The sequence below is a fragment of the Pyxicephalus adspersus genome, chromosome 6 (genome assembly GCF_032062135.1).
Source record: "Pyxicephalus adspersus chromosome 6, UCB_Pads_2.0, whole genome shotgun sequence".
NCBI classification, from domain to species: domain Eukaryota; kingdom Metazoa; phylum Chordata; class Amphibia; order Anura; family Pyxicephalidae; genus Pyxicephalus; species Pyxicephalus adspersus.
In genome coordinates this window covers 31814109-31825570 of record NC_092863.1, presented here as the reverse complement: position 1 = coordinate 31825570, position 11462 = coordinate 31814109, and the positions used below count along the sequence as shown (strand labels likewise).

General features: G+C 41.1%; 2 protein-coding genes across 4 annotated transcripts in view; one reads left to right on the top strand and one right to left on the bottom strand.

Moving 5' to 3' along the window:
* The window catches only part of C6H14orf119 (chromosome 6 C14orf119 homolog), a 6464-nt gene extending 5034 nt beyond the window's left edge, over window positions 1-1430 (bottom strand). Inside the window, exon 1 of the mRNA XM_072415128.1 lies at window positions 1413-1430. The gene's annotated coding sequence lies outside the window, so the exon portion shown is untranslated. The remainder of the gene's footprint in view (window positions 1-1412) is intronic.
* The window catches only part of LOC140333440 (uncharacterized), a 30893-nt gene continuing 20497 nt past the window's right edge, over window positions 1067-11462 (top strand). For 2 of the 3 annotated variants that reach the window (XM_072415124.1, XM_072415123.1), the window contains exon 1: window positions 1074-1365. In XM_072415124.1, the coding sequence (XP_072271225.1) occupies window positions 1228-1365 (138 nt within the window). In that variant the 5' untranslated portion in view covers window positions 1074-1227. Of the gene's footprint in view, window positions 1366-11462 lie in introns of all 3 variants that reach the window. The other variant, XM_072415125.1, reaches the window with a different exon arrangement.

Here is an 11462-nt window from a genome sequence, read left to right as displayed (position 1 = left end):
CGGTGCTATTTCAGTGTCAAGTTTGGCCCGCGACTTTGTCCAAGTTTTTAATTTTGGCCCTCTGTGTATTTGAGTTTGACACCCCTGATCTACATGGACAGTTCACAGCTCTCCAATTGGTGGAATGAATTCCCCTCAGGAGTGGCAGGAGAAGCTTTGGTGGTGGAAACACTTATATTGGAGAAAATGCCAGACAAAATGACCTGCATCAGCTTAGGATTTAGAGACTACTTCCACCATTGAGGGATCTGAAGGACGTCACTTCTCTAGTGGTATGTGGACCTGACTTTCTGCCCATCACAAGATGTGATCTACCTCTTGTACTAAAGCCAGACTTACTGCCTGGCTGGGGTAAAGCATCCAATATGTCACAGGGGAGCCAGATGAACTTCATAAAATCTCCAGCACTTTGGATTCCTCCCACACCCAAATCCAAGGTGCTGGGAACCCCTCCCAGACAGAGAGGATTATGACCCCTAGATCGGCAGGGAGAACGGGAAAAACCGGTACCGGGACAGCTTTTTAAACAACAGAAGGCCCTCAGTCTGGGTTAGATGGTAAATCATCACATTGCATCTCCCATATGGATCCTGGATTTAGATAAAGCAAAGGACACCATAAAACTCAGTGATATTATACTTCTGCAGAGGTTTAGCACTAACACAGGATCTGGTGTCACCTTTTGGCAATCTATTATTAAACTTTAGTACAAACAGTGACAGGAGGAGGAGACCCTGATCAGCAGAGCTTACAATCTAATAGCTGGGGAGGAGCAGTCTGATCTAGTATGTGATCTTTCCTAGCTACGGATCTATTTTAGGGAATTTGCTATCACATTGATTTTACATATTGCTAGAGCACGTGTAGCACTATAAGCTTGGCAACAGGTTCTACAGGTATGCTGTATACGGGGAAGCCAATGATGAGCGTCCATTGCCTTACCCAATACGACCACTAGATGTAGCTGTTGCTCTAGAATGGATAATCCATCCAAAACAAACAGTACTTACCACGAAAGTGAGGCTAATTTGGGCGGAGCCGCACGTCTAAACGAATGTGAGGTAACAGGAAGGAGGGGGAAAAAAGAGATTCTCCGACTGGACCCGAGCGCGGAGGCGGAAGTGCCCGAGGCTGACGTCACGCAGCGGGATCGGCCGAACTCGGTCGTATAGCGCCCCGCAGCCGGTGCTCCTCTTTTTGCCGGGTTTTGGTACGACGACGTACAAAATGGCAGAACTAGAAGACGTGACGCTGGACGGGAGGCCGCTGGACAGCCTTCGGGTCACTGATTTGAGAGCGGCACTTGAAGAACGGGGACTGGCTAAGAGCGGCCCGAAGAGCACACTTATGAAGCGTCTTAAAGGGGTAAGTTGTTTTGCAGCACCCAGCTTGTTAGTACTGTATAACGGCACCTCTCGCGGAAGCGCGCACTCCCCACAACAATCTTCTTGTGCGCGCTCCCGCCGCCCCCTCCTCTTCCTATCGGCGGGCCTACTGCGCTCGCGCGAACCACAAAAGCTGTACTGAGCATGAGCTATGTGGGTTGGCTCAGGGTGGCGCGTGCGCAATTTGCTATAGACCTCCTTCCCGCCCTTTACTACTAAGCGTCGTTTACGGGGGCGCGCTCTCGGTGTGCCAAGCGCCGCCCTCTTTTTCACGTGCCCGCGCACCTGTCGGATCGTGGCCTCAGAGGAGAGAAATGTATAAACATTAAACTACAAGAGCCGGGCTGTGTGACCGGGAGGGCTGGCGGAGGGACTGTGTGTGCTCTGCCTGTCCTGTGTGATTGTTTATATTAATAAAGGGCGTAGCTGGATGGGTCTGTGCCTTATGGTAGGAGATAGTGAACGAGAGGATTCGCTGGGAATAAATGATGGCGAACTTGTGGAGTTTGACATATGCAAATGCTTTGTGTTGTGAATGTGTGACTTACACCCAGCACATTCCTTGTTTGTTGGCCTAATGATCGACATTGTCAATATTTACTAATGGTATGGCCACAACATCCTGCCATCCTGTACATCAATAATTCTACAAGAAACCATCGGCCGGATCATTCTGTAAGATCTGCTCCCCCGGCCAGAAAAGATTTAATAAGGTGATCCTGTGTAATCCTATTCACGTATTAGGTACACGCCAAGCATATGTTAGCGTGCGGGGAGATCATCACATGTATTCCATATGATTGTCATTCTACATCCATGGACACATACAATCACATGTCAACGCTCCTATGGCTGCGTCACGTTTCCCTCTTTCTGCCCATATGCTGGAATACGCGTTATCGCCTTAAAATATGCATTGAAAACCCCAAGGGGTTTATTTTCCCAAACCTGGGGTATATAAAAGGTTGGCGCTGCACTTCAAACAGGATTTACACAAATGTTTACCAGATCTTTGTATTCAGCGCTGAATTTTAACACACACTTTGCAAACTTTAGGCTTTGTTTCGTTTGGAAAAATATATATTGCTCTAAATCTCATTTATATGAGATCTTTAGATCAGGGGTGTCAAACTCTGTCCCGAAGGCAAAATCTGGCCCACAACCCCTTTATTTTGGCCCCTAAAAAAATCCTAATATGAATTGCAGCTGGCCCCCCGCTGCATTGAAAAAGCACCGCTTCTACAATTCCTGGCATCACTCGCATCTATAGACCAGCGGCCTCTCTGCCTATGCGTGGCCCCACATTGTACTGTTTTATAGACGCACAGAATTGTAGTAGCTGTGCTATTTCAGTGAAGAGGGAGTTCCAGCCACTCATAACATTAGGCCCCGCACTGGACTGTTTTCTTGATGCAGGGAATTGTAGTTTTTCAGTTTCAGGTTTGTCTAAGTTTTTAATTTTGGCGCGCTGTCTATTTGAGTGTGACACCCCTGTTATAGATCAATGTTTCTCAGTCAGGGATCCTCCAGAGGTTGCTGGGGGTTCTTCCAGCAATGAGCAGTTCTTGATTCTCAGGTCAGTTCATTGATATTATTTGGCTAAGATTCTACCACCACAATAATATACTGTGAGCTGTGGGTATAGTAATTATAGGTGGGATTCCCTGAAGTCAAGAAACTTCAATGGTTCCCCCATATTAAAAAGGTTGGGAAAAGCTGCTTTAGGGTTTGTCCTAAAGTAAAATGAAACTTCCACACTATTTGTTCTATTTTGGGCCCCTAGGAGTGATATATATTATATATAGTAGACTTTCCCGGCACAAGGAACCCCTCCAGCCCTGTGATGTCCGCACTCCCCTCAGTGTTACATATTATCGGGTCTTCTTCTGGGTTCAGGATCTTAAACCTTCTTCAATGGCTGGGTTGGGACAATAAAAGTCTGGCACATGGGAGCTTCTTCGCCCTGGTACATCTTGACAAACTTCTTTGACAGAAGAGTTTTTTTGTTTGGTGGAACCCTTTAAAATGTACCTGAACATATGAAGGTAAAGGTGTGTGTGATTTCCCTGGAGTAGATTTCCATACAGAAGCTTTTATTTGCTCTCCCTGTAGTCTCATGAAATAATATTGTTTCCTCACCCAATGCTTGTTGATTCTGTCCCAGCCATGACTGTCTGCAGCGGCCCCCTCCCTCCTGTGTCTGTACCAGCAATCATTCCCGCTTTACTACGGACTGTCATCAGCATTCTGTGTAAACAAATAGAGAAGAGAGACATGGCCAGAATCACTGTACATGTACGGCATATAGGTGACTGACAGTAAGGCTACAACTTCCAGCCTTAGGATCAAAAAAAGATGGCAGTGCCCATTCAAAAGTTAAGCCATTTCTTTAGTAGTCCTCCAGTGCAATGGTGAACGTTCTCTAATACGGGTCTGCAGTTTCATCAACCTCTAAATTAAATAAACCACTAGCAGGGATACCCAATATTCACCATCAGTAGTGGAATACACAAGGGCTGTTTACTGGCTTTATAAATGAACATGTCACAATGTACAGCCTAGTGATCAGCTTGTTTTATTCCCTTAAAGTCCTCTATCAGTAGGTAGGTGTAAATGCTTTGGTTTCAATATACACTTCGTCTTTGGAGCTTTAGCCACTAATTTTTTTTTATAATTCTATATGCTCTATCTTCTGATGCATTAGTCCTGTGTTAGGGTATAGGTCCAAACATCTTGTTCTAACTTTCCTGCTCCTTTAAATAAAAACTTCAGGATTTTGTACAAAAGTTGTCTCTCCTGAGGCCAAAAGCAATGTCCAGGTTGCTGTGCTTTACTAGAAAATAAATACTTTACACACCGAATAAAACCCAGCCACTTGGACCTCGGGAGAAGCTGTAACGTGTGCAAATTCTTAACATAAAATCCTGGAATTCTTTAAACATACCCTCTCACCACATTCTACCATGACCATTAAACATTTGACTGCATGTACTTGTACTACTGAGAGATTTCAGGATTGTTGGTCTTGTTAACAATCACACTTTGGTGGATGTTGGAAGTTGACTTCTGGCCATACATCATCATTGTATTTTAAAGCCTTTTGTACAAAAGATTGGTAGAGAAAGTTGCTACATAGTAAGGTTGGAGTGAGTGACCCAGATGTCTAAGAATGTTTAGACTGAAAAGCGATGCAGATGTCTACACTGGGCAATTTTAAATTTTGGCAATGAAGTACTATTGTAAGTATATGTAATACAGATTGCATGTCTGTGTGCATTCCCCCACCTCCTAGATTGTAAGCTCTTCAGGGCAAGGTCTTCTCCTGTGTCACTGTCTGTATCTGTATCTCATTTGCAACCTCTATTTAATGTGAAGCGCTGCGTAATATGTTGGTGGTTTATAAATCCTGTTTAATAATAATTTGCCATGTTAGCCCACAGTGACAAGGGTCTCTTTAAAGTAAAATAATGGGCAAAGTCAAAAAAAGAGGAAAAAACCCCCCAAAAACATAAATGTCTCTGGTTAGCCACTAGCATTTACATGTTTTTTGTGTTATTTCCTCTTCACATACTAATAATACATGGTGATCCTACCAATAGTTCTATTTCTTTGCATGCTTTAGGGACAATTCTCAATGTTGAATCTCTGGTAAACGTTTCTGAATTTAAATAGTATTTTTGGGTTTATTATACAGTATATTGAATGGTTTGTCTATAACAGAAATGCTTCCTTTACGTTTAAAGCTTATGGTACCATTTATTAATATCAGGAACAAAGCTGTGCCTCTTAGTGACCGCTTTCTGTTCCAGTGCTGCCCAGAAGGTTTGCATGCTATAAACAGCTTCAGTGTAATCTTTTTATATCCCAGTGTAGAAATAATTGTGCATTGGTTATTGCTTCTATATCCCTTGATAATAGTATAACATCCTTAGAGCCCAGGAGCAATCCCATTAAAGGATAATGGTCTGTATCGCCCTGTATTTAGTTGTATAAAGATTTGTGGAACCCCAAAATTCATTGATCTTCTTTCCAGGGAACCAAGGGGCCCCTTGGCTTTCACAGGTTCCTTTTATATAATGAGCTGGAAGTCAAGGTATAAAGTACAGTGCTCAACCCAGAAATTTTTTTAAGCCGGGTGGGAAGAAATTGTAGGTGGGTGGCAGCCCCTGTATTGTGACCAAACTCTTTAGTAACCACCCAAAATCAGCCGGGTGGGTGCTTTAAAGTGCCAGGTGGTGCGCCCAGCTAAAAGGGCCTGGGGAGAACCCTGAAGTATTTACATTTTGCTTTTATATGAATGTTTTTTTAGGGGGTAGGGGCAACAACAGAAATGGTTCACAATGTGTACATACTGTATCTTTGTTAAGGCCTCTAGTAGAGCAGCATTACAGCCATTCCCATTTATATCTGTGTAGACCCTGTATTGCAAATGTTGTATGTTATGCTTCTAAGCAAATAAAAAAGGGTACGGGTCAGGTTAACGGCCCCTGGGCACCATAAGGTTGAAAGTGGCGGCATTCAGAACAAGCAACCAGTAGATCAGCACCACAGCCATGCGGTTAGTATTTTCAAAAGGCAGCCTTTGCATTTTCCTAAGCACATCTTTTTTTTTTTAATGCATTATGATGTAGTTGATAACTGCTTTTTGTGGAAGAATGCAGATTTATCTTTTATAATCAGACCACATAGCTAAGATGGCACTGATTTTTTTTCTCATATATTGGTAAGCTGTGCAATTACAAAGCTTTAGTGTTATGTTATGTGGAACACTAAATTAAGCAAAATCAAGTGATATACATACACAGATACACCCTTCACCAATTGTAGTGCACACATTAAATGTATGAGGGAAAAGTTATGTTGTGGGACTAACCAATACAGCAAGATTTACACATTTGTCCAACAGGTGTTGAAATGGAAATGTACTCTCCAAATCTGTTAGTATTCCTCAGTATTTGCTGTTTAAGATATTTAGGATAGGCTTGGTACTGTTGGCCAGCAATGTGCTGATGCTTTCCAAAATGGAGAATACAGAAATTTCTAATTTTGCCACTTCATTTTTTTTCAACAATTGCCCTGTTTTTGTAATAGCTGTGTGCTACCATAGCTATAGCTATCTAGATCTCAAATTTGCCATTAAGTTTTGGTGTTTTTATAGTTCATACTCCTTCACTATTTTTTGATGAATGGGCCCTTATACAGGCTGAATGCCTGTAGAGAACCCCCTTACTTAGCATTGAATTTCTCCGGTGATCTCTATTACAGAGAGATTTCTTGCTAACAGTTATCTTTTTGGAATCCTATTGAGTTCGCTGCAGATAAAATGACCACCTTTGAGATTTATAGGTAATGGCTGCAGTTTAATCTGGTGTGGCCCTAGAATGAATGTGACATATTTTGCACACTTGCATGCTAAAAGAAACACTTCCAATACTTAGGGGCCGCTCTTTTTCTAGGTGCAAAGTGTTTGGCTTCTTCCTTGTCCAGGTCAGGATGATGTTACTTTGTTTCAGTACAGGGTTGTGTCAAGACTGTACTCAAAATAGAAAAAAAATGCATGGTTCTTCTGTCTCTACTAAAAAGCATGCTTGTTAGTACTTCTAGTAGATTGACAGTTAAAGATCAAGTCAGACAAAACATGAGAACATATTAACAACATATGAACCTATTTTGTCAGTGCTGACTTTGTATTGTGATTCAGTGTTCTCCCCAGCCCCTTTTAGCTGGGCGCACCACCCGGCACTTTTCAGTAACCACCCGGCTGTTTTTATGTGGCTACTGAAAAGTTGGGTCACAATACAGTGGCTGCCACCCACCTACAATTTATTCCCACCCGGCTCAATTTTGGCCTGGTTTCAATGCCAAAGTTTTGCATCTGTGTAAAATGCACATTTTAGGCTTAAAAATTGCCCCCAAAAAACATTAAATATTTTCTGAAAGCACAGACCATGGAGAGTAAAATGTGGTAGGGCAATCTGTATGTTGTTTGATATTTGCACTACTGCTTATCAAATCCAAATTTTCAGTCGGTGGCTCATAGTTGAAATGGTAAATTTACACCACATGGTTGCATCTACCTTATAGGCCAGTCTGCTACAGAAATATAAATCATTGTATTGCCCGGAGTGTATTTACAAGCCGCTGAGGATGTAACTCTTTATACTTGGCTGGGAAAAGGTTAAGGGACATAACGCATGAAATGTACATGTATTGGATCCATGCGCTGACTGTGTTTTTGGAGAATGTCCACACACCCTCAGGACAGGTTTACCTAAAAGAAATCTGATCTATACAAACGTATGTGTATATGTAGTGTTTAATGTCACAGTTGTTTTGAGTAAGACTTAACAAGCTATTTGTATTAAAGTGACCACCGTATAAGTGTGATGTGCTACCATGCAGCCTATTCAAATATTTGTACCACCCCAACACACGACAGGGCAGCGTACATTCACATCTTGCCTGGGTCCTTTTAGTGATTTATTCACATGCTTATTCTGGATCAGTGACTCAGTAATACAGATACAAGAAACAACCAGGTAACAAGCATTTTCAGAAAGCAGTAATGACAGCCCACTTATTTTTTTAATGCATAGCATTATTTAATAAAAGCAATTGGCAGCTGTGGCATTTTAGGGAGGGGCAATCAAGGGCCCATTCTCTGGGTTTATTTTCTTCTGTAGGATTTTAAGGGCCTATTTACATCTCTGGGCATGCAGTAAATTGCATTTCTATTGCACGCTGATTCAAAAATGCTAATAAATCTTTAACAAGACAAGGGGATTTATCCGATTTGCCATACTGACTAATCCCTATCTAAACTCGCACACCCCTTGCCTGACGAGATGCATAGTTAGCCTTGACTCCACAATCCTGGTGTTCGGTGTCTGTTTAGATTCTTCGTTGATATGAGCTAAAAACTTTTATGGGCTGTGCTCCAAGCCCAGAGATGTTTACAGGTCCATTATGATGTGCCGACTTCACAACATACTGCAAAGAAATATTGGGGAAGGGGGGGGGGGGGTACAGGTCTGCTAAAACATGTTTCTGTACAAGGAGGCCCTGGCCATAAAGCATTTAGGTTGTCCTAATCGTGGGAGGGCCATTATTCTGTATGCTGGGCACTGGTGAGGGCACATGATTTTTTGAGATGCTGGAAAATACCTACAACAAAAACCCTGCAGAGGTCAAGGAATGCTTTATAAGTAAAAGCTTTAATTCAAACCTGTGTTTCCTATTTTATATTTTCTTGGGAGATTTTGTAGAATTGTGCTGTACAATAGATGTATGCTTAGAAAGACATAACCTTTCTTGTACAGAAATATATGTTTTACAGCAATTTAATGACCATTGTATGTCAGGAATGGCAGTCGCCCTATTTGAGACACAATGAATGATATGTACATCAGGTAAGGTGGCTGATGAATGGTTCGGGTAAGAGAATAAAACTCCCAATATAGAATGCAAACATCAACTTGCAGTTGTTCCCTTATGGTGCTTTGAATAAAACTGATCTTTTGAAATGTTCAAGCCCAAGCGTGACCTTCCCATTCCTGATGCCTGACAACTGCTGTGTGTAAAACTAGGTTTGCAAACAATAAACTTGTTTAAGATTGAATAAAGCCACCCAACCTCTCTGTGCCTTCTATGTCACAAGTCTGTATGGTACAGATTTTTAGATGATATTCAATCTTGGATGGCAATTCTGTGTAAAGTTTTCATGGTGCTTTGTGGGCCCAGACATTCTAATAGAAGTCACTAGAAAACCCCCGATTCTCAAAAGAATTGTAAATCCAACCATAGCAATGACTTGCAATCATGGAGGGTGGAGCGTCCAGGGAAAGTTTTCATTAAACCTACCTAGCTGTAACCCTGAATGTGACTCGGGGTAGAAAAAAGTTGCACATTCCGGGTAGGTAAACCTATGGGAAGGTTAGTAAATACAGCGCTTACCTGATCCGCTGGCGATCCCTGTCTTCTTTCTTCTTCCTCTGGCGTCTTCTGCACCGGGGAGTTCCCGGCGACGTTGGTGCGTGTGTACATTGCTGGAGGGGCGGGAAATTCAAAATCCATTTGTATTGCATTCAATAAAAAATAACTAATAAATGCAATACATTGGATTTATAGGTGTAAAAGCAGTACATTGTCTTTCATGAACATTTATTTTACAGTATATATTATAAGTATAATTTATTATTTTATATGATTTTGTGTTTCAAACTTTATTATACTCATACTATTATATTATACTGAAAAAAAAAAAATTCATGAAAAACAATGTACCGCTTTTAGACATAATCCAGACAGAAATGTACCGCTAGGGAGGTTAATGAAATAAATATATTTGTAAGGACAATGACATTGTGGAGTAGAGCACACTGATGGAAACTGTCACCTGCTGTTTTGTTTTGGCACATTTACCTGTCACCATGACAACTGTTTCAGCCAAGGTGGCGTGCACACTTTGCGCGTCGGTTGTGTGTGCTCGCACAGGTTGGGTTAGTGCATATTTACATCCTTCGTTTAGTATATAGGATTAGGAGTGTCCTACAAGCGCTAAAAAAACCCAGACATAGCCAACAATCTCCTTTGCCAGGTATACGTTCCAGGGGCTGTTGGAGAGCACCAACGTTGTACAAAGTGTCAAAAGGTTTAGGCAGCTGATTTCATGACTTTCGTTTACAACTCCATTCTAATCTCTATTTAAATGAGGCCTAAAGGCTGTTCTTGTTAAAATAACTATAAGTAGCCTCACCCTCCCATAATGCTTTTAGATTTATTTACTTTTACCAGGATAAATTAAGTCCATTCTCTGCTTCTCCTATGGCAAATCAGCCATTACTGTTCCTGCACAAAGCCCCACACATGCCAGCTTGTTCTCCAATCACTAACCTGGGGGAGGCGCTAAGTGACAATGTGATTTTTGAAATTTATTTTTTTTAATTAATATTTTATACTCGCAATCGGTAAAATGATTTCTTGTCAGTAAAGGCAAGTGAGCAGGGAGAGTATAATATCAGGGACATATTATTGGGCCACTGTGTTGTGTTAAAACCTGCCATAAGACTTTGCACAGAGTGTTTGACAAAATGTCATTAGGTGATCGTTGGCAGGTGACTTTTTTTGGGTCCATCAGTAGTTTCATGTTTATTGGTTTTCCATAGCGGGACTTCCAAATGTATGTAATAGTGTATTTTTAGTTAGAAAGTAAAAATAATAATATGCACCCATTATTATTTTCTGACATGTGCAAGAATCTGACCAAATTGGAGCAACTACCATACAAGTCAAAGGAGAGAGCACAGCGGCGTGCCGTTTGCTCATTTTTATTCCTCCTCTCTATACAACTGAACGCTTGTTCATTCATCTGTTGCTCTCTGTCACTTGAAAGTGTGATTTCTAGCAAAAAAAATTGTACATGCCTGCAGCCTAAGACATATATTGCTGTGTTTGTTCAAAGTAAGGAGTATGGTACTTGTTTATTCTCACCCTGAGCTGAAATCCAAAATATGTTTTTTTTTTTATATTGTAATACTATATTACTGAGCTGAAATGCTGACTGTAAACAGTGTAAAATATCTGTGAAGGTTTTCGTTTATCCTTGTCATGGTATTGTTTGCTAGTGATAGTTTGTCACATTCATTATGCTAAAGGTGTTTTACCGTTTGCCTTCATTCCTTACTCAGCGCAGATTAGTAGCATTTTCATATTTACATGGGCAGTGTTCACCCAAATATAATTCTGCTTTTACATGTTTATATTTTATAGTTTATATTTCTGTATATTTTCAAACATCATTCACAGTACCAGAGAATGTTAATTCACCACAGAAATATAGTTCCAAGATTACATGTTTGGGCGTTAGTGGTTTCTGGTGATCAGGAATCCACCAGACGTCCAGGTAAATTGGAGTACAGCTAGTTATTACGTGAATGGCATTTTTAACCAACTACTTCCCTGTGTTGTTGGGGTACTGCCAGTAGTAAGAGTGGGGCTTATTCTTGGTGAATAATTCACTAGAGGGAACTAAAAAAAGTAATAAAACTAAAATAAAAAATGAAGTACACATGTTTTACA